Source organism: Oryctolagus cuniculus, chromosome 14, assembly GCF_964237555.1.
Source record: "Oryctolagus cuniculus chromosome 14, mOryCun1.1, whole genome shotgun sequence".
NCBI lineage: Eukaryota > Metazoa > Chordata > Mammalia > Lagomorpha > Leporidae > Oryctolagus > Oryctolagus cuniculus.
Genome location: NC_091445.1, coordinates 19,584,328 through 19,609,044, shown reverse-complemented (window position 1 = coordinate 19,609,044; position 24,717 = coordinate 19,584,328). Strand labels below are relative to the sequence as shown.

The window sequence follows — 24,717 nt, the reverse complement described above, 5'->3', positions numbered from 1 at the left end:
CAGATGGATTTGAGCATAAGAATTATTTTGCTGATATAATTCTATGAAATACTTGTCTGACTCATCAGGCTGATAAAACAAAAAGTACAGGACAGAATACCTATAGCAGGGGTGGGTACTGAGGCATAGCAGGTTAAGCCTCAGCTTGGGATGCTTGCATCCCATATGACTACTGGTTCAAAATCCAGCTACTCCACTTATGATCCTGCTTCCCGCTAATCAGCATGGGAAGCAGCAAATAAAGGCTCAAGGACTTGAGTTCCTGCCACCCAAGTGGGAGAGCCAGATGAAGTTGCTGGCTTCAGTCTGGCCTAGCTCCAGCTGTAGTGACCATTTGGGGAGTAAAACAGTGCATAGAAGAGCTGTTTATATCTGTCTCTTTCTCTCTCACTCTGCCTTCCAAATAAATAGATAAATCTTGAAAAATATGTATCTATAACAATAATCTTGTCTCAATTCACAACTGACTGATGGGCAGTTTGATTATTAACCTATTTAAAAATTAGTGATTATTCAAAAGGCTGGAACTGTGACATTTTTCCCCTACCAATCATCACTGTCATTCAATCATATACTAAGAAAAAAGCTTCTATGCATGAATTCTTCAAGTCTTTATCTCAATGGTATTTCCCAAACTCTCAATTAATTAAAATAGAACTATATACTACATTAGAGTACTTCACAAAGTTCATGGAAAGTTTGCATTATCATTTTTTCAAATTTTTATTTATTTGAGATGCAGGCAGCTCCCATTCCTTGCTGGTTCACTCCCCGAAAGTACACAATGGCCAGGGTTGGGTTGGTCTGAGCTGGCACTGGGAGCGGGGAACTCAATTCACGGCTCCCACATGGGTGGCAGGGCTGGCTCTTGACCTGGTGCCCCTCCCAGGGACTGAATTAGCAAGAAGCTAGAGTCACGGATCAGGAGCTGGAGCTGGGTGTTGAACGGTGGCACCTGGGTGTGTTAGCCAGCTGCTTAATCACTGTGTCAAATGGCCCTACCCCATTATCTTCAAATTCCACTTTCCATTAACTTTTTTGAACCCCCCTTGTATATTCAACAGCAAGGAACAACTGGACTTGAACAAAAATAGCCATAACTTAGTGAACATGTGCTTATTTCAGAATAATGCAAAACATTATGCTAATATATTCCCCAAATCAGCCTAGACCCTCCTTCTGTACATACAATTTTCCTGCGTGCTCCTTCCAACTGGGAAGTTACCAAGACTCTCAGTACCTGTACTGCTGCAGATGGAAGTTACACTGTGCAATACCTATCTTATTCCTTCAGTCCTACCATCCAGTAACTCTAAACACAACCAAGAGATGTCTTCTTAATCTAAGCCTGCAATCTAAATACTGAAAGGACAACGTCAGCAGGCCTGAGGCACTTAGCATCCGGTTTAAAGAAAAGAGAAGCTGCTGCTAAGTGCAAGAGAGCACAGCCCAGACTCCCTCCCAAGACTTTGACACTTCAGGACACAGTGGTTCATCAAACTAAGCCTCAAGGACCACAGCAGCCTCCCTTGCAGGCCTTCATTACATTATTTCTATCTTCAAACCACGCCACCAATATGGACTCCAAGAGAGATCTTTTAAACATCTAGTGTTCCTCAATCACTCCCACAAATATCTATGCCTCCTTCCTCTGAAAAGGATCTCAGATGATAAAATGCAATTTTGGTGATGAATATTAGAACAATTGCTTTAAGTCTTGTAAATAAGTTTCAGCTGTGAGAAATACCTAGTCCAAAGCTTCCTTCCCCACCGGAAATGTCCTCTCTGACACCCACTGATACTTGTGGCAGCTGAGAAACACCACCACAGGGTCCTGGTCACCACTGGCTGCAGCAGGAGAGGAGCCGGTCCCAGCCACTCTCCTGTCCTCCCAACTGAAGAAGCTTCCCGCAGGAACATCAGGAAGCCTTCTTTAACTCCCTTCATACCAGATCACCAGCCCCACTCTCTGAGGACCAAGGACACTGGAGAAGACACAATCTACCAATCTGGAAAAGTCCAAACAGTTGATTCCAGTTTTGATTCAAAGATTACAGTCTTGAAATACATGGACTGCCCACAAGGCCCTCATTAAACATACACACTAGAAAAAGATTTCAAAGGGCTCCTGCAATTGAACTTGATTCTCCACTGCTTTTTGAAACTCCTTTGGAAAGTTCTCTTTGCATGGCAAACACCTTGGTTACCTCCTAGTTCAGAGGCTAGGGTTGGAATGGTTTTAAAAATTGTTTCAATGTTTCAGTATAAAACCAAAAGAAGAGAAAAGCAAATCAGGCAACAAAGAATAGTAAATGACAGCTACCAAGGTGGTTCCAGAAGGTGGATGGTTCTGAAGTCCTCTGTGTTATTTTTTTTCCTTAAAATCAAAAACATTTAGGAAAATAAACAGGCCTAACTTACAGGTGACTGTGAATATTCTGATAACGAATGAGACATACAGTATGATGAATTCCTGGCAAACGCTTTCTCTCTCCTGCCAGGGCATCCAAATGTGCACCTTAACTCTTAATGTTCAACTTAACATCTTAATGCAAGTGCATTAGTCCAACCAGACCCAGCAGCCTCCCCACTTGCAACTCTGACTTGATCTTTCCACTCACACAAGCGTCCTGCTCCCAAGTCTAGGCTCATCTGTAGGCCAAAGACGTGTAAGACACGTCTGCTTTGGAAATCTCCGTCTCTCAGCCCCCTCCTTTACCCCCAAATCCCCACATTTCTCTCACCTTCATCACTAATGCTCCTATTAAGTTCCAATCTTCCCTTACGATCTCTGTGGGATTTGAAGTCCTACAGGCACTAGGACAATCACAAATGGACTGCAATGATAGACCAGGTTAGAAGGGAACCTTGAAATTCCCTCTGCCCAGAGCGATGAGCAGACAGACTTCTCTAGAAAGGCCAGAGGACTCAAAAGCCAAGATGACCATGGGGCTCTGAAACTCCCTGCCCATCCCAACCCTGGTTTCCTTGAACATTCAGAATAGGTGCATATCTAGGGATTCAGATTTTAAAAAGAAAAGAAAAAGAAAACTGTGTTTTCTGATTGCTTCAATAATGAGGGAAGGCCTAGAAGCGTTAGCTCAACTCCAAATTCCTCCAGTTCCAAAGACACCAATGGAGAACATGACAGCTCCAGCTGCCTCACCTCACCTGCCAAGAACCACAGGTCCAACCAAGCTCCATTCCAACTTCTGGAAGTGACCTTGGCTAAATTTTTCCATATCTTGAACTTCCTAATGCTTTCATAAAGAGGATCAAAATGCTGCTGTCTCCTGCTAGATGCATTATACAAAACTAGCAGAAATGTCAGTCTGTTGGTGACAGATGATATAAGAACCGGTTCTAAAGACAATTCTGCATACTTCTTTCATAATTAGAATATCTTCTTGGACAGAAGTTTTGTTTGCTTTGTTATTCTACATTTTTATATTAGCATAGAAATAAAACTAGATTCTTTCAATTCATTTGTCTTACTTTCAGATGACAAGTTTGTTTTTTCCTTATTATGCCTAGCGGAAAATCCACTGGAAAGTTTGCAAATGAACATTCAAAGATGATGTCTGACTACAACGCAGAGCAGGAAATCACCCCTTTGATTATTTTCCATATGATAACTTCCTTACAGCCACTCTCTCTGATTATGTATCTTCCATACCCCTTCTCAAGGATCGCCAAAGAGAAACGATAACCACTGGTTGCATTGGTTTTTAAAATATGCTCGCTTTCATCTTGTCTCAAGACACTCTTTTTTAGAAATTCATAATCAGTCACAAAGAACTGTTCTACCACTTCTTTCCAGTTAAAAACTTGGCTGATTTCTAGCTACAGCCTCGCCTCACTCTTAGACTGTTAACAAAGATAACACCCACTTCTTATGTAGTCTTATTTTCCCCAACTGAAATATAGAACTTTAGAAAGATAAAAAACAGAATTTAAGTTATATTCCATCAGAGAAACTATGAGCTTTCATTTTTAAGAGTTTTCTCTCAATGAGGTCATTTAGAGCAGAAAGAAAAATGTGGCAAGCTCACATTTTTAACAGATGATGCTCTGAAAAAAAGCTGTTTTAGAAACATACATACACCTATAGAAAAAATGTTATAAGATAAAAAGATGAAGTCACAATTTTATTTGCCTTACAACCCACAAATATCTAACTTGTTGCCAAAGACTTGAATCTGGAATCTGGAATCTGGAAAATACTGTCAACTGGATACCACCTGAGAATAAAAACAAAATCATTTTGTAATATAAGAAAGTCTCCCATGTTTGTTTGTATACCAGACTGCAACAACAAAGTGATTCACAGGGGCCATGTCTACCACAAGAAAAAACAACAAACTGTTCACAAATTACGTTTTCAGTTCTGAGACCTCAAGATACCAATGCTCTTCCAACCTTTAGATTTATTTCAGATTTTATCAGAAACTAAAAAGTATAGACAAAATATATACTGAACAGCAGAAAAAGAAGACCTTCTCCATCAACATGTTTCCAAATCCTAATTTGCTTATTATTAAATAAACTTCCCCAAAGTTCTCTTCCAGTGAACATGTCCCATTATCCTCAAAATGAGGTCACAGACTTCCAGGCCCCTGCTCAGACCTCCTCAATCAGATTCTGAGGGTGAAACCTGGCATTTGCATTTATAAGTGCAAAATTAACTTATTCTGAAATACCCCAACCCTACATGCAAATGAGGACAAAGCTAGACAGATGTCAAATAATTGTTTGCTTTAAATTAGTACTTCTACAAAAAAACAATTCAAAATAACTGGCATCAATTTTTTTACATAAAACAAACTACTACTTCCTGATAACTGCAATTCCACCTGCCTAAGAGGACACACTAATCATTGTCAAACCAATTTTAAGCACTGGTCCAGCACATCTCTCTACCCCAGAAAAAGCCAGAAAAGATACAAAGTCAGCCTAGATGTGTCCAATCTTGAGCATTAACAGTCAGCAGTCCCTCCCAAAAGCAAAGCCAAAAATACCTCCTGAGCCAAATGGGAATTCCTGGCACTGAGGTCCATCCTTGTAAGCCCTATCCGGTAGCAGGCATGTTAAGTGGGCCGCAGCAGCCTGTTCCCTGGACAGCTGAACACAGGATGGGTCCATGATTGCCAGCCAGCCAACCAAATGGGCAGTAACTTTTGACAGAAAACAAGGAAACTACAGAGAGCCTGACTGAAATATATGACTACTGAAGGCCAGAATGACAAGACAGAAACTAAGTTCACTTCCTTTATAACCGTATGGGTCACAGGGTGAAGCCATCAACCAGATTCTAAGTGTGGTCCTGAATTACTGAAAACTATTTTGTTAAGCTGCCACACCTCTCCACATATGAACAGGGATATATGAGACAGCCTTAAGTGGGAGAGCTTTTATTTAAAAAGGATGCATGTATAATAAAAGCCAGTACCACACTTGACAAATCTTGCAATGTTAATTCTGTGGATAATGGAATATTCTATACCAGAATACCCAGACCTGTGGGAGAACTATATGTGCACATTTCCAGTACTCAAAAGGATTAAATAAAAAATGATAAACATGCTTTCCACTATTTCATGTCATGTTTGAAGGAACTAGAAAATTGCACAGCAATCCCTCAAAAATTTTGAAATATCCTGTCCATCTTGAACATGAAAAGCACCACTAAAGTTGCCAGCATCTGATTTCTTGTCAACTTCAAATGTCATAATTTCTATTTTCCCTGTTAAAGGAAGCTTGCTGAGCTCCAAGCAGTGATTTAGACATTAACTAAAATGATGCATTGCCAAACTGCCTTTAGCACGGACCTTGACAATCTGGAAGACAGATAGGGATAAGTCTAATTTCCTATATGAAAGCTGAAGCAGAGCTTCTTTTTATGTTCTCTTCTCTGGGATTTTTTTCCCATTGCCTTTCCAACACAAATCTGCAAATATTCACTTCTAGAAAAGCATATTGTACAAAAGGAGAAAAGCCTCCAATCCTAAGACTTGACAAGGTACTGTGATTCTGCTGGTGAGTTCGGCAAATCAGCTAATGCTGATCTTGACCAAACGGGTGGCTCAGCCTGTTGGAGACTTCTTTTTTAAAATTTAGGTGAAATTTCACACTTAAGAATCCTGTATCAAAAAAGTAAGTCTTGCCATATTCATTTGCAAGGAGTTAATAACGTGTACTAACATATACTAGATGGCCCCTCTCTGTTCTCTGGGCTCAAGTCTTCCTTAATTCTCTGAGTAACTTTTTATCAGACTGCTCAGGGAGCCTTAGGAATGACAAATAGAACCTGAAAAGGAAGAAAATGCAGAATTAAAGCTGTCATCGTTAAGCCTAATGAAACAGTACACCCAGCAGAAGAAAGCCTTAGGAATTAGGGACAGGGAGACCATAACCAGCAGTTATAGCAAGAGTGAGGCACAGCACACTGCAAAGTCTGGCCAGGGCCTGGGATCCAGTGGACCGCGGCTGTCTCGGTTGCCACAGACCCACCCACTCAAGGCCAGCCTGGCTCCCGCTAACGAGGTCCTCCACCCGCAGGAAGCCTCGTGCAGACTGGACAGCGGATCCCCTCACTGGCACGCTTCCTACTTGCGTTCCTGCAAGGGAACCGAGGCATCCAGCGCCGCAGAACCGTAAAAAACACCTCACCCCGAGGTGGTGACTCCGGCGCTACCTGCCCCAAAACAAAAGCCTTCGCTGTCACCGGGGCGGGACCGGGCGCCCCCAGCCAGGAGCAAGCCGCAGCGGGATGCAGGGTCCTGCCTCCTGTCACACTGTGATATCGCCGTGGCGGACCCCTGCTCTCCCTCGAAGGAGCTGCAGGGGACCCGGAGCGCCGGGAGGAGCCTCGCGCGCGCCCCGCGCAGCGCGCCAGCCGGCCCCGGGCCACCGCGCGGACTGGGCGCCGGTCCGCAAGTTTCCCTTCCTCCCCCCTCAGGAACCCTGCCAAGCCCCTCGCCCCCATCGCGCCCTATTAGGAAAAGTCACGCCGACACCCCGGCGAAGGGGCAGGGACAGCTCCCAGCGGGCTACACAAGTTGGGTCCCGCCGCGAACACGGCGTGCCCCTTATCCCGCACGCGAGTCGGGGCACACACCGCCTTCCCCGGGGGAGTGGGGGCAATGCCCGGCCGCCAACTTTCCCGCGTCGTACCTCACCGCCCCCGCCCCGCGCGCAGCGGTGCGAACTTCGCGGCTCGGTCCCCCGGGGGGCGACGCCGCGGAGCGCGGGTCCCGGCCGCCCCGCTGACCTTCAGGCCAGCGCCGGCCGCGCGCGGGCCACTGCCCATCCCCAGAGCCTCCTGCAGCCGCCTTCCCGGCCCTCTCGCCACCCCTCAGTCCTCGCCCGAACTGGCGGCGGCGGCGGCGGCGACAGCAGCCCGACCCTGCGTCTCACCACGGCCGCTGCCCTCCCCAGAGAGCCCAGACGCGGCATCCCGGGGCCGCCCGCTCACCATTGGCGAAGGGCTCCATTTTGCCCCCGCCGCGGCTCCTCACACCCCGAGCGCCCAAGCTTCCTACTCCGAGGGCTGAAGGGGCCCTGCCGACTGAGCATGCCCAGCGCGGCCTCCGAGGGCTGTCGGGGAGGCGCCGCGAGGGGCGGCGCCGCTCCGCCGCGCCGTGGATCCGCCGTTCCGGGTTTTCGCAACGGCTGCAGCAGGAGCCCGGGAGGCTGCCAGGACGGCTCCGCCGGGGGCGGGCTCCGCGCCCAGACGGGGGGCGGGGCAGCGCGACGCTCCGCCCCTTCCGCAGCGGCCGGAGGTAACGTCGCCGGCTCCGCTACGCGCGGGGCTGCGCTCGGTGGCTCAGTCCGGCGCGATCCTGGGTGCGGGGACCGCAGTGCTGCGCCAGGAAAACACAGTCGGTCCCCTGAGGGGCGGACAGTCCAGAGGCAGGCAGTAAACACACCCAGAGTAACCGCGGCGGTGAAATCGGGCTCCCCGCCGCACGTAAAGCCGGGGTGATGATGGGATGGCGGGGAGACCGCGCCGGGCAGGTGCCTTACGGGTCGATGCCTGAGGGCAGAGCAGCAGCCTGCGGGCGAAGGTCTCTCTCCGGACCGCAGAGTTCACGGGCTGCGGGACGGAGCGGGCACCCTAGGTCTTCCCAGCGCGCGCAGCGACCGGGCGGCCCCGGGCCCCAGAGCATCCCCTGGCGCGGTCCCTTAGGGCGCGGCCCCGGGGATGTCGGCGCAGCGGAAAACCCGGCGCCGGGCCGTCGGACCGGGCCGCGGGGCCCCCCGCAGGACGTGGGCAGCAGGCCCGTTAGAGCCGAGCCCTCCGTCGACGCCAGCGGTTCCCGGGGTGCTGCGCCCCGCGGCGCTAGGCCCGAGCGGCTCCCTGCGTCGGCCCCGCTCGCCAGCACTCGCGCCGTGGCCTGTAGCCCGGAGCCACTATTGTTTGCAGCGCCAAATTAGGAAGCGCCCGCGAGTCTCCGAGGCGGAACGGCCGCTGGCCCCGTGAGCGCGCGGGGAAGAGCGCCGGGGCCAGCGGGTTCGGTCCTAGGGCTAGGGTGCGCGACGGAGCCACCCCGCGACGGCTTCCGCCCCTCATTCAGCCTCAGCCCCTGCAGCGTCTTGGCCCGGGCTGCACGACCCTGCGCCTGTCAACTGCCGCACGCTCGGCCGCTCGGAAGCTGCCCGCCGTGGGGCCAGGGTGGAGTCGGCCTGCGCAAACGGGGCGAGGTGGCCCTGTGTGGCTGACCACCACGGGACGTAGAAATTCGGTGTCAAAGCCCCCTTCAAGTACGATACTGCATTGTAGAACGTTCATTATGGTGCACTTCCTACCCCCGGTTTGAGAAGTTTATTCCTCCAGTGCGTACCGATTGCACGTGGAATAAAAGCTAAACCCCCTGCTCGGCTCTGGGACGCGAGGAACACAGGCTCGCCGTTCCCGGTGCACGCTCCTCGCGCAAGAACTGTCCCGATTCTTCGTGGCGCTTGGGTCTCGCTTCAATTTGACCTCTGCAGAGAACCTTTCTCTAACCACGCCACGAGCGCGTCCACCCTGCGCGATGTCCGCCACAGCCCTGCTTACTCAAACAAGGCTTCAGGTGGTGGTGTCGGGTTATCGTCCACCTCCCTCTCCACAAGGCTAGCTGATCGAGAGCAGCAAGGCTGTGTCACTGTTTTAGGGTGGCTTCGTGAGGTCCAGATGAGCAATCAGCGACGAATGCTGAAACAAATGCGTGCAATGCTATTGCGAGTTCCAGTCCACTTGCCACGTGGAAAACGCTTCCCTGGAGTGTCTCGCGTGGACGGAGCCCGGAGGGTCCGTGTCTGTTGATTCCTGCAAGCTGCTCTCTCCCTGGCCGAACAAACACCGTCTCCCGCCGGGGCGCTGCGGAGGGAGCCCCAGGGGCTGGAGCACCAGTGTTCAGTCCACGTAGTACTGGCAGGACCCCACGCTGTGTGCTCCTTCCGTGAAGAGGCTTTGCGTGCCTCTGGAGTCGCTTTCGCAGTGAAAACCCTTCTTGCCACGGAGGTTGAAGCCTCCCCGTGTTCAATCACCTCACCTCACCTCACCTGCAAGCCAGCCTGCCATGCTTTCAAGTGTGAAACACGTCATCTTGCGTTCTGTTTTGAATCCGCAAGGCTGCAGAGGTTGTAGCAAAAAGGCTTCGTAGACGTGGATGGGGCCCGCCTTTGAGATCAAAGAGGTAAATATTGCTAACCTCCTGCCTCCCACCCCTCTCGTTCCTTCCTCCACACAAACACAATAAAGACCTGTAGCTTTCTACTGGAGGTAAAAACCGTAAACAAAATCAGTGTGTTTCGGAATCCCACCCTATCCTCGAAAGATTAATAGTGAGTTTTGTTCCATTTTGTGTTGTTTCACTTCTTGAAGCCCTTCTGGAAGAAACATAGTTTCAGACTCACTATCTGATGTTTCTGTCTTTAACCCCTCCCTCCTCCCACGGAGAACTTCCTCTTTAAGGCAGTAACACTTTAAGTTATTATGAAGTTTCTATTCATTATGGGAGGAGAGACCGTGACATTACCTACTACACCCATCTACTATTTTCAGAACCCTTGCTGCCTGCCACTTACCGTTTGAAAACCAACAATTTGGAGGGCTAATTATAGTAGAAACTAAATAGCATCAAAGGGAAAATATGAGCACCCTGAATAACAAACAGCAGTTGTTTTTACAGAACCAACAAGCATGATAGCCAATGAATAAACAAAGCCCTTGGTCTGCCCTAGAAGAGCTGGTTAATCACGCCTCCCATTTAACCCAGGAGGGGCCTCCCATCTGGAGAGGGTGGGTGATGACACACAGGCCAGGGGACCACGTGGACTGGAACCCAGGCCGCTGGTGTTCAAACCAGTGTCTGGAGCCCCCAGTTGCCTTCTCTTACCCACAAGGAAAGTAGGGTCAATGACAACAGTTCATGTAGGGATCTGCAGTAAAGGGAAACACAGCTAACTTGGGGCTCCTAGGAACCTATTCCATGTGTTACTTACTAGATATCCCAATTTAATTAATGGAATAATTGATGGAGTTTTGTGTTACCCCTATGAGATGGGCTTTCTGATTATTCCGAAATGCACAATGCATTAATTCAATGGACATATTTGAAAATGTGATCTGATCAGCACTCTTGAGTAAATGCAGGAAGCTGCTTGCTGCCTAAACAGGAACAACCGTGGCAAGGTTGCCAGCCACGCTAGGGACAAAGGAGCTAGTGTCCCCTTACCCTGGGAGCCCAGCTGCAGCACATGCCCTCTGCATCGTGTAGTGATGTTTGAAGTTACCAAACTAAGAATGCAAAGGAGAGTGGAATAATTACCCAACAGAGTCCTCACAGAGCCTCGGCATTAGCCAAAAGGCCCAGCCAGATAAAGTAAAACTATTATTTTAAAGATTTATTTCTGTATTTATTTATTTGAAAGGCAAAGTGACAGGGAGAGAGAGAAGGGAAGAAAGCATGGGAACTGACTGCTGATAAGTGCAGGGTGTCTTGTTAGACTGATGAAATTGATTTTTTTTTTTTTTGACAGGCAGAGTGGACAGTGAGAGAGAGAGAGAGAAAGGTCTTCCTTTTGCCGTTGGTTCACCCTCCAATGGCTGCTGTGGCCGGCGCGCTGCAGCCAGCCCATCGCGCTGATCCGAAGGCAGGAGCCAGGTGCTTCTCCTGGTCTCCCATGGGGTGCAGGGCCCAAGTACTTGGGCCATCCTCCACTGCACTCCCGGGCCATAGCTGAGAGCTAGCCTGGTAGAGGGGCAACTGGGACAGAATCCGGTGCCGCGACCGGGACTAGAACCCCGTGTGCCGGCGCCACAAGGTGGATGATTAGCCTATTGAGCCACGGCGCCGGCCAAATTGATTGTATTAATAGGTGCTCAACTCCACGACTACAATAAAAAAATCATGGAGCTAAACTTTAAATGGGTAAATTGTGTGGCATGTGAGTTATAACTCAATAAAATATATATGAGCACATGAAGTTATCAAAAAGCTCATGGAAATATGAAACTAAAAGATAAATTTGTTTTGGTGCAAAAATCAATGCAATCCATGTTTTCATAATCCATGTTTTCCATGACCATTTTGAAGATCTCTCATAAAAGAAAGACTTAAGAATATGATTTAATTTTTTTCACTTTATTTGAAAGGAGAGAGAGAAACAGAAATCTTCCATCTACTGGGCCATTGCAAAGCACACAGCAGTCAAGGCTGGGCCAGTGCAAAGTCAGAAGCCCAGAATTCACTCTGGGTCTTCCATGTAGATGACAAGGACCCAAGTACTTGAGCCATCTCTTGCTGTTCCCAAGGTGTGCGTTAGCAGACAGCGGGATTGGAAGTGGAGTAGCCAGAACTCAAACCAGGCACTCTGAACAGAATGTGGGAGTCCCAAGCAGTGTCTTAATCTATACACCAAATGCCCACCCTAGATTATGATTTTAAAATGACTGTAATGATCATGCTTGATTAAAATTAAGCAGTCATACAAAGGATATCCTATAAATATATTCTTTCATTGTTGTTTTAGCCATTTTATTTCCCCCTAGCTGGCTGCCACCATTGAAAAGGGTACAGATTTGTTCAATTATACCCTATCCTGTTTAGAAATAAACACTGCAGAAAATCCTGCAGGCACAGGTACACCTTTTCTATCTTTTCCAAAAGGATACCTTAAGCCTACTACAAATGCTTAGAGGGGCCAGCTTTGTGGCATAGTGGGTAAAGCCACCCAGCTGCAATGCCGGCATCCCATATGGGCACCAGTTTGAATCCTGGCTGTTCCACTTTCAATCCGACTCCCTGATAATGCATCTGGAAAGGCAGCAGAGGATGACCCAAGTGCTTGGGACCCTGCACCCAGCAGAGACTCTTAGGTCCTGGTTTTGGCCAGTTGTGGCCATTTGGGGAGTGAACCAGCAGATAGAAAATACCCCTCTCCCCCGCCTCTGTGGCCGGCGCGCTGCAGCCAGCCCATTGCGCTGATCCGAAGGCAGGAGCCAGGTGCTTCTCCTGGTCTCCCATGGGGTGCAGGGCCCAAGTACTTGGGCCATCCTCCACTGCACTCCCGGGCCATAGCTGAGAGCTAGCCTGGTAGAGGGGCAACTGGGACAGAATCCGGTGCCCCGACTCTGTAACTCTGTCTTTCAAATAAAGAAAATCTTTTTTTTTTTTTTTAAATCTGATTTCCCATAATGGGTCCCACTCTTTTTTATTTTTTAAATATTTTTTTTAATTTATTTATTTGAGAGGCAGAGCTACAGAGAGATGGAGGGACAGAGAGAAAGGTCTTCCATCTGCTGGTTTGCTCCCCAAATGGCCACAATGGCTGGAGCTGGGCTGCTTTGAAGCCAGGAGCCAGGAGCTTTTTCCAGGTCTCCCATATGGGTGCAGGGGCCCAAGGACTTGGACTATCTTCTACTGCCTTCCCAGTCCATAGCAGAGAGCTGGATCAGAAGAGGAGCAACCAGAACTAGAACAGGCACCCATATGGGATACCGGTGCCACAGGCGGAGGCTTAGCTACTTTGCCAGAGTGCCAGCCCCAATAAAAATAATTTTTTTTATTTAAAAAAAATGCTTAGAAGGAAATCACTCTGTAAGTGAGAGTCAAACTGTGGTGACATTACACCATCTCTGGGTACCTGTTTAACAAAGCAGATGCCACAGCCTCATCCCCTAAATTCTGAGATATTGCCTAAAATGTGCATTTTTATCAAGCATTGCTGGTGATGGTAGCAAAGACAGTCCCTAGACAGCCTGGGACTGCAGGAATCCACAGTATGGGACAGCAGGGGACTGAGGTGAACACCCCGGGCTCAGATTCTGCACCCGCCACTACCTTCAACTGTGATTGCAGGAAGTTTCTTTTTTTTTTTTTTTTTTTTTTTTTTTATTTACAGGCAGAGTGGACAGTGAGAGAGAGACAGAGAGAAAGGTCTTCCTTTTCCATTGGTTCACCCCCCAATGGCCGCTGCAGCCAGCGAACTACGCTGATCTGAAGCCAGGAGCCAGGTGCTTCTCCTGGTCTCCCATGCGGGTACAGGGCCCAAGCACTTGGGCCATCCTCCACTGCACTCCCAGGCCACAGCAGAGAGCTGGACTGGAAGAAGAGCAACCAGGACAGAATCCAGCACCCCGACCGGGACTAGAACCCGGTGTGCTGGCGCTGCAGGCAGAGGATTAGCCTATTGAGCTACGGCGCCGCCGGCTCAGGAAGTTTCTTAACCATCCTGGGCTTCACTCTGTCCTCATAATTGAGAGTGGGTATTCCCTTCATGGGATTAGTGTGAGGACAAAATGAATTAACATACCTCAATACCAGGGCACTGCAGGCTGCTGGTGGAAAATGAAATTAAGTTTACTGTAATGCAAAAAGTTTTGAGGGACTGGCACTGTGGTGCCACCACCTGCGGTGCCAGCATCCCATATGGGTGCCAGTTTGAGTCCTAGCTGATCTATTTCCAATCCAGCCTCCTGCTAATTCACCTGGGAAAGCAGTGGAAGATGGTCCAGATGCTTGAGCCCTTGCACTCACGTGGGAGACCTGGAAAAAGCTCAAACCTTAGTGGACATTTTTTTTTTCTCCAGCACCTGTGCGACTGCAGATTCCATTTTATTGGAGATGATTTCAACAGTTTACCCTTGAGGCCCTTCACAGATGTGAACTCAAGCCAAAGGGTCCTCCCTTTGCCCAATAAACTCTGACCTCCAGTTTCTAACCTGAGATGTGGGGACAAAGTCTGTGGTTTCTTGATCCTTATCATTTATCAGATTTTTCTGTCCATGGTAAGACTTAAATAAACTATTTAGTCTGGGCTGAGTTGAACGTGGGAAGACTACAAATGAAAGCCATAGCTGTTGTTTGCTTGTTTTTCAGATTTGCTTACTTATTTGAAAAACAGAGTTACAGAGACACAGGGACAGAGAGAGATCTTCCATTTGCTGATTCACTCTTCAAATGGCCACAACAGTCAAGCCTGGGCCAGGCCAAGGCCAGGATCCCAGAACTCTATCCCACATGGGTCAGGCCAAAGCCAGCAGCTCAGAACTCCATCCTGGCCAAAGCCAGGAGCCCAGAACTGCATCCCATAGCACGGGCTCAAGCACTTGGGCCATCTTCTTCTGCTTCCCCAGGTGTATTAATGGGGAGCTAGATCGGAAATGGGGCAGCCAGGACTCAAATCAGTGCTCATATTGGTTGTTACCATTGCAGGTGGCAACTTAACCCACTGTGCAACATAGCTGGCCCAAACCATAATTTTTTTTCTATTTTGTTTTACGGACTGGCTATTTTTCCATGGAGGTATAATTGGATGGACACTCCAGGATGCTAAGAGAGATTACGGAACCATAAAATCATGACATACATAATGTGAAGCTATGGGGAAAGCTGCATTGAGCTAAAACGGTTGCAGCTATACTTAAGTGTCTGTGTCTGTACCTCCACGCTGATCCATCATTCAGCAAGGTTACTTTTTTTTTTTTAAGATTTATTTACTTATTTGAAAGAGTTACACAAAGAAGGAGAGGCAGAGAGAAAGAGAGGTTTTCCATCCCCTGGTTCACTCCCCAGATGGCTGCAATGGCGGCTGTGCTGATCCAAAGCCAGGAGCCAGGAGCATCATCCAGGTCTCTCATGAGGGTGCAGGGGCTCAAGGACTTGAGCCATCTTCTACTGCTTTCCCAGGACATAGCAGAGAGCTGGATCGGAAGTGGAGCAGCCAAGACTCAAACTGGTGCCTATATGGAATGTCAGCACCGAAGGTGGCGACTTTACCCACTACACTACAATGCTGGCCCCCAAGGTTACTTTTAAATAGGCTACCAAACCAGCCTCCACCCAGAACCATGTACTGGTCAGCAGGAGAGCAGGAGTGGCAGGGCCTGCTTACTTGAGGCTTTTCCTGGCTAGACAAAACATCCGTGCTCTGACCCGAACTTGTTGGTACTCTGACCCCATACACCCTTCACCAGGGCCTAGGGACCTCCTTCTGTGGACCACTAAAACCCTAACAATAGCCACATCCTCAGTCTTCCCAGTCACTTAGCATTTGTGATTATGGTTTCCAGAGCAACTTGAAAGATAAAGATGTGATTCTTGGGTCTTAAGAGACTCAAAGAATAGTTTCACCTGAAAATACGCAAGAAAAATATTACTGACATGCTTCAGAAAACACTTTCTATGCCAAAGGATTTCAAACCAGCTTGCAAATTATACACCCACAGGTGTGAGCATTTCTTAGCCAACCTCTAGAAGGTTTTCTTCATCTTTTATTTGCATAGTTATTATTTCACTCTGTCTTTCAATAATACATAAGGTAAGGCAAGAAGTATAAACCATCATCTTGTAACTGAAGTCATTGGGTAAGGAAGTTAAGTGACTTGCCCAGGATGTAGAGTAAATGGGGAGCAGGGATTCATGTTCTCGAAGTCTGAATTTGCGTCAAGGGTAAATAAATCTAATATTTATTTTGAAAGGAAGATGTAAAACACTAGAATGTGAAAACATATGAAAGACTAGATGTTTTCCAAAAGAGGCAACTAGAATTACCAATAATTGCAGTATATTAAAAAAAACTTTTTATGTAGACTCTCAAATCTTAATACAATACCTCTTGCATCATGATACACTATGGTGACATATGCCAAAAGGCTGTATCTATCAAGTGTAGTTTCATTTAAATTCTATGAATCCATGTTTTTTTTTTTTTTTTTTTTTTTTTTTTTTTTAGATTTACTTATATATTTGAAAGGTAGTGTTATAGAGAGGCAGAGAGAGAGAGAGGTCTTCCATCCGCTGATTCACTCCCCAGATGGCCACAACGGCTGCTGTGCTGATCCGAAGCCAGGAGCCAGGACCTTCTCCCAAGTCTCCCACACGTGGGTGCAGGGGCCCAAGGACTTGAGCCATCTTCTCCTGGTTTCCCAGGCCATAGCAGGGATCTGGATCTGAAGTGGAGAAGCTGGGACTAGAACCTGTGCCCATATGAGATGTCGGCACGAGTTTTCTTTCAATTCTACAATTTGAACAATTATTTTGACATTATTAGCAATAGAAAGTCACAAATCTCTCACAACTCGTCTTTGGAAGAAAAGTGAGCCACAGAGATGATCATTCTCTCAGCAAGTGAGCCCAGGTCAAATCGGAAGATAGGGGCCTATGTTGTGGCCCAGTGGATGAAGCCACCCACCGCCACAATGCTAGCTCCCTATAGGAGCCAGCCCCCACCCCAACTGCTCCTCTTTGGATCCAGCTCCCTGCTAATGTACCTAGGGAAGCAGTGGAAAATGGCCCAAGTACTTAGGTCCCTGCCACCCATGTGAGAGACCCGGCTGAAGCGCCAGGCTCCAGGCTTCAGTCTGGACCAGCTCTGGCTATTGCAGCCATTTCGGGAGTGAATCAGTGAATGGAATCTCTCTCTCTCTCTGTCTCTCTGTCTCTGTCTCTCTCTCTCTCTAGCTCTGCCTTTCAAATAAATAAAATCTTTTTAGAAACAACTTGCAAATAACAAAGAACCCCACAGACTTAACTAATAGAAATGCTGGCCTTATGTTCATTGTGTCATATATTCTGTATGTTTTAAATATAAAACATTAGTAACAATATGATAAGCTGTTGCTTGTAACAAATACTATTAATTACTAGAAGAATAACTCATATTCACTCAGTGTGATCTCAAAGCTATGAAACTGATCAAATTTAACCATAAAATGAAAGTGTAAATAAAGCTTTTTTGGGGATTATGGTTAGATTATTCAGTGATGTTTATGTTTAAATTTATGTTTAAAGCAGTACTCTCTACATTTCTTTAATTATGTATCTCTATCAGGACAGATTTTATAAAAGATGTATTTATTTTGTTTAAAAGGCATAGCAACAGAGAGGGAGTGAGCCAGCAGATGGAAGACTTGTCTCTCCTTCTCTCTCTCTAACTCTGCCTTTAAAATAAACAAATCATTTTAAAAAGGTTAAGATACAATAATGTTATTATTTTCTGTCCTCCTAAAGAAGGCATTATGATTTTAATTTTTATTGACTTGTAGGCTTTTAGCCACTTTTTTTTTTAAAAAAAGATGTATTTATTAATTTGAAAGGCACAGTTATAGAGAGGCAGAGGTAGAGGCAGGGTTTACTCCCCAGATGACCGCAATGGCTAGAGCTGTGCTGATCCAAAGCTGGGAGCCAGGAGTCTCCTCCAGGTCTCCCACGTGGGTGCAGGGGTCCAAGGACTTGAGCCATCTTTGACTGCTTTCCCAGGCCATAGCAGAGAGCTGGATCAGAAGTGGAGTAGCCGGGACTCAAACCAGCACCCATATGGGATGCTGGCACTGCAGGTGCAGCTTCACCCACTAGGCCACAGCGCTGGCCCCATTTAGCCACTTTTTATTCCAAATTGGTATATGATTTTTAATAAGAGATAGTCACAGATTAACAATAAGTGATATTAATTTTGATGGCTCAGAAAAACCACAACACAGAACAGAGGGAAGGGGACGGGAAACTTGGCATTTGTCATGAAGCGGCCGTATGGTAGGGATTATACTAGTCTCTGTACAGCTCTTTTACTGTAAAAGCTACACAGGGAGACTGTTATTTTCCAGATTTTTTTTAACTGGAAAGAGATCTTGGGAAGTTTCCATAACTTGCATGAGGGGACATAAGTAGCCCTTTTGGAGATGGGATCAAAACCTGTGATTCTTAAGCTTATCTTATTTCCAATAGGCAATATGTACTTAAATATCCCAAGTGCTATTTGAATCATAAAATAGAGATTAAAGATAGCCTGTATTGTTTTCATCTCACCATGTTTTGCTGAAATGATGAAAAATGGTAACAAATGGATGGTGAATTCCTTGATGGTTGACCACATAGATGTTTTGTTCCCTGCCCTGTCCTTTGCTCCTTTGGCAGTGCTGGCTGGCACAAAGAGGGGATGTACAAGTATATTTTGAACTCAGAAATGAATGAAGTTACCAATTCACCTGTGTGAGGAAATTCATTAGGACTCAGACTTGGCAGTCTTGGAGTTTAGGGGGAAAAAACTCAATATTATGTCATCTTGAGTACAAGCATAACTAAGCTTAGCCCAGAATATTCTTCCATGTGTCCTCAACAGTTTGGACCCTCACATTCACTGTGGAGCGGTTAGTGCAGGCTAAGGCCATCCTTCTTGTAACTAGCATAAAGAGGAAACAATGACTTTTTATTGTGGTTAGGGCAGCAGGATGTTACTGCTTGTCTCAGCCTCACTCTTATAACGCATTCAAACAGCAACAGACAGCAAGAGAACAGAGTCAGAAGATGTTTTTTCTGAAAGTTATTTCATGGTCCAATCCCAATGAGCAGAAACATCCAAGAGGCAGACAAACTGGTGTGACTTTTTGAAAAAAAAAAAAAAAAGAATTCAAAGAAATATTTCACCAAGGTCGTCACAGGAAAAACTGACACTCTTACATTAGATGATGGCCAAATTATGATTTTTTTCTATTTAAAAAATTTTTTCCTTAATTGATATAAAAATTTAATTTACCCAACATCCAACTCTAGAGTCAGATTAAAAAAAATAACAATATAAAATCACGTGTTGGGCAGAAATCAAGGCCTATGTTGAGAAGATTGTGGTGGAGTCTGTTAGTACCTGTGGGTTGCAGCAGCTGAGCTGAAGTGCAGCATAATCCACTGGCTTGTGGGCATCTTTCTGATTGTAGTCACCACAGGCATCAATTTCACTACCACACACATCCTTTAGGAGGTTAGAATCACTTGCTTCCCACCAAAACTGAACTCAGGTTCAAAGCTCGACCTTTGGTATTGGTTGATGAGGAAGCAAACACATAAAAAAAAAAACAACAACAACCATTTTTTATGAGTTTCATCAGTGATCACTGGTGTTTTAATTGCTTGGATATTTTACATTACTTCTTCTGAAAAGGTTTCATCTTTATTTTTCAAATGTTTGTTTTTATTTTTCATCTACTCCAAGGGCAACAAAGAGGATAGATAGATCGATCAATTGATCGATCGATCAATCTTCCATTTGTCGGTTTGCTTCCTAAGGACCTGCAACAGCCAGGGCTGGTCCATGCAAAAGCAAGGAGGCTGGAACTCAAACCAGGTCTCCCATGTGGGTGGCAAGGGGCCCACATACTTGAGCCATCATCTGCTGCCTCCCAGGAGCATTAGCAGGAAGCTGGATTAGAAGTGGCACACCTGGGACTTGAACTGGCACTCTGATAGGGGATGCAGTTGTCCCAAGTAGCTGGAGCACTACAATGCCTGTCCCAGCATTTATTTTATCTTTAAAAGGCATCACTTTTGGAGAATGCTCATTGCCCTCTTAGACTCCCTGCCTACCTTTCTGTTATCATGGCAATGTTTACTGGTTCTGCCATGCAGGGGCCTAAACCTGGCTTCCCACAAAATCAGCCAAGCATTTACTCTGTGAGAGCATAAAACAGGGTATGTAATTCTCAGCATTTTTTTTCTGCTCTGTGCACCAAAAGGTTTTAGATCTAACGTCTTCCTTGATCAAAGACGTGAACATCAAAGTGAAAAGAACAAAGAATAGGACAGAAGTCTAGATCCACTTTAATTTTCCACCGGAATCCATCCACTGAGAGGAGTTCAGCTGCCTCCCGGATGCAAGGAGCATGGTTTGGGTCACAGGCCAGCTTCGAGAGAGCCGATCGAAGCATCCTGTCCCAGACGGAGCCCTCATCACTCCAACTTTGCACGTCAATCACTGGCTTAAAATACCGGAGAAGGTGATACGGCAGGCAACATGAGAAGCTTTATGGAGAGGCTAAATGTAGTTCCCAGCACAGCTCTTACTCACCTTATTTCACTCAACTTCTGCAGGAATCGTTCCCAAATCGCATTATAACTTACCTCCCTGTTTCTCTTCTCTTTTCCTCTTCTCCCACCCACCACACTTAAGGAACAGCGTTTTTTGCATTAAAAGCACTATGTAATTGCTCATCTGAGAGAGGATTATCACTTTATACAAAAATCCCCATTAGTGGAGATGCTTCACTCACAACCCTGGTATCTGCTGTTAGCACTGGTGATGAGGGAGATCCAGGGGCGCTGCCCGCGGGGTGCCGTGGTGTTGGCTGGGCTCTCAGACTCTCAGTGGGTCCTCTCAGCTGTTTAATGACCTGAACCCACAGGAGACTCACCGAACAGAATGAGCCTCACTGATCCTCCAGACACTGTGTATTTACTTACTTAATTGTCTGAAAGCAACACACACCTTGATGTAGTCCTCTATCATGTGGCGCAGTAATTCTAATTGCCCCAGACCTTTGAGAAGGGCAGGGCTGCTGTTTCACATTGGGGGCACCAAGTCACATCAAGGGCTTCATCCCTTCCTGCACTGAGGCCTGAAACAGAAGCTGATGATTTGTTCAGTTCTTATGGCTCTTTTTGTCATTAATTTTTATTGATTGATAGTATTTATTTAGAAGGCAGAGAGAGAGACAGAGAGACAGAGGCAGAGAGAGACAGAGAGAGAGAGAGAGAGATCCACTGATTCATTCCCCAAATGCTAGCAACTGCCTGAATAGGCCAGGCCAAAGCCACAAGCCTCCCAGGGTGGACATTAGCAGGAAGCTGAAATGGGGAGCAGAGCTGGGACTGGAACCCAGGCACTCTGAGAAGGGATCCTGGTGTCCCAAGGGGGCATCTTAATCACTACACCAAATGCCTACCCCTATGTCATGGATTTTAATATGAAATTATTTTAGAAAGTTCATGGGAAGTGGAATTAAAAGAAAGTTTGTTCTGTTGCAAAAATTTGAAAAGTGTGCACAAGTTTTTCATAATAACCATTTGCCATGAACTTTTAAAGACTCCTTGTATGTACAGATTTCAAAAGCCTTTGCACTTTTTTTTTTTTTTTTTTTTTTTTTTTTTTTTTTTTACAGGCAGAGTGGATGGTGAGAGAGAGAGACAGAGAGAAAGGTCTTCCTTTTGCCATTGGTTCACCCTCCAATGGCCGCCACGGCTGGCACAGTGCGGCTGGCGCACCGTGCTGATCCGAAGGCAGGAGCCAGGTGCTTCTCCTGGTCTCCCATGGGGTGCAGGGCCCAAGCACTTGGGCCATCCTCCACTGCCTTCCCCGGGCCACAGCAGAGAGCTGGCCTGGAAGAGGGGCAACCGGGACAGAATCCGGCACCCCGACCGGGACTAGAACCTGGTGTGCCGGCGCCGCTAGGTGGAGGATTAGCCTATTGAGCCGCGGCGCCAGCTTAAACCCTCCTATTCTTAATATGCAAACAAGTATGAAGTAGCAATAACAGAAACACACACACACAGAAATCTTCCATCTGTTGGTCCACTCCCCAATTGGCTGCAATGGTCAGGGCTGGGCCAGGCCAAAGCCAGGAGCCTGGAAATCCATCCAGGTCTCCCACATGTATGGCAGGGGTCCAAGTACTTGGGTCATCATCTACTGCTTTGTCAGGTGCATTATCAGGGAGTTTGATAGGAAACAGAGCAGCAGGGACTTGAACCTGGCACTCATATAGGATGCCAGCCTCACGAGTGACAGTTTAACCCTCTGTGTCACAACACCGGCTCCAACCAATTTTGTTTAAATCTTAGCTCTGTCACTGACCAGTTATGTAATCTTGGACAAATTACTCAGCATCTCCAGAATTCAGTTGCCTCCCTTATGCTGCAGGGAGGGAGTAGCAACAGTATCATCTTCATAGGCTAGTTGCAAAAATGAAATTGTTGCGAAGATGAAATTAGTTGATACATCTTAAAAGGCACTTAGAATAATACTTAGCACACAGTAAGAGGTTAATAAGTGAAATCAAAGCTAGTTAATATTAGCACTTAGTACCAAATGATGTAAAGAAATGTTGATTTATTACTGCAATTGGGACCTTTGAGGACAGGTACTGTGCCTTTTCTTTTCTTTCTTTCTTTTCTTTTTTTTTTTTTCTTTTTTTTTTTTTTTTTTTTGGTGTTTGTTCTTAATCCTACTAGAGAAGCAGTGACTATTGTGAGCAGGAAAAAAAAAAAAAAACAAGAATTCTCATTTTATTTAGAGTCTGCATTTTCCTTTAAGGAGAACAAACACCAGAATGATTACCCCGAGCACCATAATGCCACTGCATCTTCTGTAGAGGAAACAAATCCTTACGTCTTCCCTGTGTGAAGAGATTGGTGCAAGCATTTCTGGGAGGTCCACACAGGCTCTGGAAGCCACTCTTGGGAGCATCCAACACCCAGATTATCATAACTGTGTGGTATACAAACAGATTCTGGAAGAAACACATTCCCTGTTGAATTTCTCACTTATGTGATGACCTGCCACTTTGAGATTCTGAAATTTTAAGTTCTTATCTAAAAAGAGGGAACCTAAACTAGAAAGAGGCAAAAGGAGAAAGATCCTGTGCCCTGACTCTTCCCGTCAGAGTGACTTTAAAACAAACATGGAAATTTTTCCAGAAATTTTTCTGAAGACAGAGGGCTGTGCCATATGTCCTATGACTCTGTGGCCTGCTGTATTTCTGAAGAAAAATATCATGACAGTCACTGCTTCTCCCCCAAAATGGAAGCATCATGATACAAGGAGCAGTTGATGATCTTAGCTTCAGCAACAAGAGAAGATGGTATTCTAGGGTCACAATTTTGAAAAGAAGGTTTGATACATTAAAAACTACTCCATGTTAAGGTTGTTTTTGCTTTTAGCCCAGTCTAATCAATTTCTTGTTGAAATCAATTCAATCGTTAGAAATCTTTACTTTTGCATTCACCTACTTCTCTTTATTTTTAGCTTGATATTTATTCATCTTTGCCAAATTGTTTAACAAAAATCCCAGTCCAGGTCACCCATGCTATGCTTCAAACAATGTCCAGGATGTCATCTGAGTGTTTGTTTAGCTTACAGAAAAACCCATGGAGTGGGCACTTGGCCTAGAAGTTGATGCCAGTTATGATGCCAGGGTCTCACATTGGAGTACGTGGGTTTGAATCCCTGGTCCGACTCCTGACTCTGGCTTCCTGCTAATACAGACCCTGGGACACAGCAATGATGGACCCAATTACTTGGGTTCCTGCCAACCACATGGGAGACCTAGATCAGGTTCCTGGCTCCTGGCTTCAGCCCAGTTCCGTCCCAACCCATAAGCCCATTTGAGCAGTGAACCAGTCTTCCTCTGCCTCTCAAATTAATAAAAAAAAGAAAGAAAGAAAGAGATAGAAAGAAAGAAAGAAAAGAAAAGAAAAGAAAAGAAAAGATGCACATATAAGCATATACCTCAACCTAACAGGAAAAAATATCTACACCTACTCATTTGTACAGTTTCAGCAAGTTGAACTTTTGTGAAATAAAACCATATTCCTGATGGGAAAGTTGGAGGTTTCTTTTCAAAGTGTGGGACTAAAAGAAACAAAGACGACTCTTCTGCAAGGAAATCAAAGTTGTTATTTTAATTTTACTCAAATCAGACAAGGTCTAGGTCTTTAAATGACATTTTAAAAGTATAAAAACCTAATAAAAACAAAGATTCATCCCTGTGTTAAATTCTTTCTCCAAACTACATGTGGTCACTGATTACTGCCTTCAACACTTAAAACGATGGTTCAGAAAGCAGGGAGGGAAGAGGTTATATGTTATGGAGGGATAATAGCAAGTAAAATATTTAAAACCTGTTATAAGCCTCTTTAATTGCTGCCTTATGGGGTTAATTTTATTATACCAATAATATAAACAAATTACAAAACAACTTGAAATTATAGAAATGATTATACTCAAAATTATACTCAAAATTTCACTATTTTATACATTCACCAATAATATTTGGAAATATTTTTGGGCTTTTATTTCCCATGTTTTTATTTTATTTTATTTTATTTTATTTTATTTTATTTTCTAATTTATTTGAAAGGCAGAGCTACATAGAGGCAGAGGCACAGAGAAAGAGAGCGGTCTTCCATCTACTGGTTCACTCTCCAGATGGCCACAATGGTTGGAGCTGTACTGATCTGAAGCCAGGAGCCAGGAGCTTCTTCCAGGTCTCCTACACAGGTGCAGGGGCCCAAGGAGTTGGGCCATCTTCCATTTCCCAGGCCACAACAGAGAGCTGGATTGGGAAGAGAGCAGCTGGAACTTGAATTAGCGTCCATATGGGGTGCTGGCACTGCAGGTGGCGGCTTTACCCACTACACCACAGTGCCAGCCCTTCCCATGTATTTTTAATCATTTTCCCCCTGT

The 24,717-nt window shown here is 45.9% G+C and overlaps 1 protein-coding gene across 1 annotated transcript in view; it reads right to left on the bottom strand.

The window, feature by feature from the left end:
* The window catches only part of LNPEP (leucyl and cystinyl aminopeptidase), a 101,999-nt gene extending 94,262 nt beyond the window's left edge, over positions 1–7,737 (bottom strand). Inside the window, exon 1 of the mRNA XM_008261965.4 lies at positions 7,475–7,737. Within this exon, the coding sequence (XP_008260187.2) occupies positions 7,475–7,493 (19 nt within the window). The 5' untranslated portion in view covers positions 7,494–7,737. The remainder of the gene's footprint in view (positions 1–7,474) is intronic.
* Positions 7,738–24,717: the final 16,980 nt, after the last annotated feature.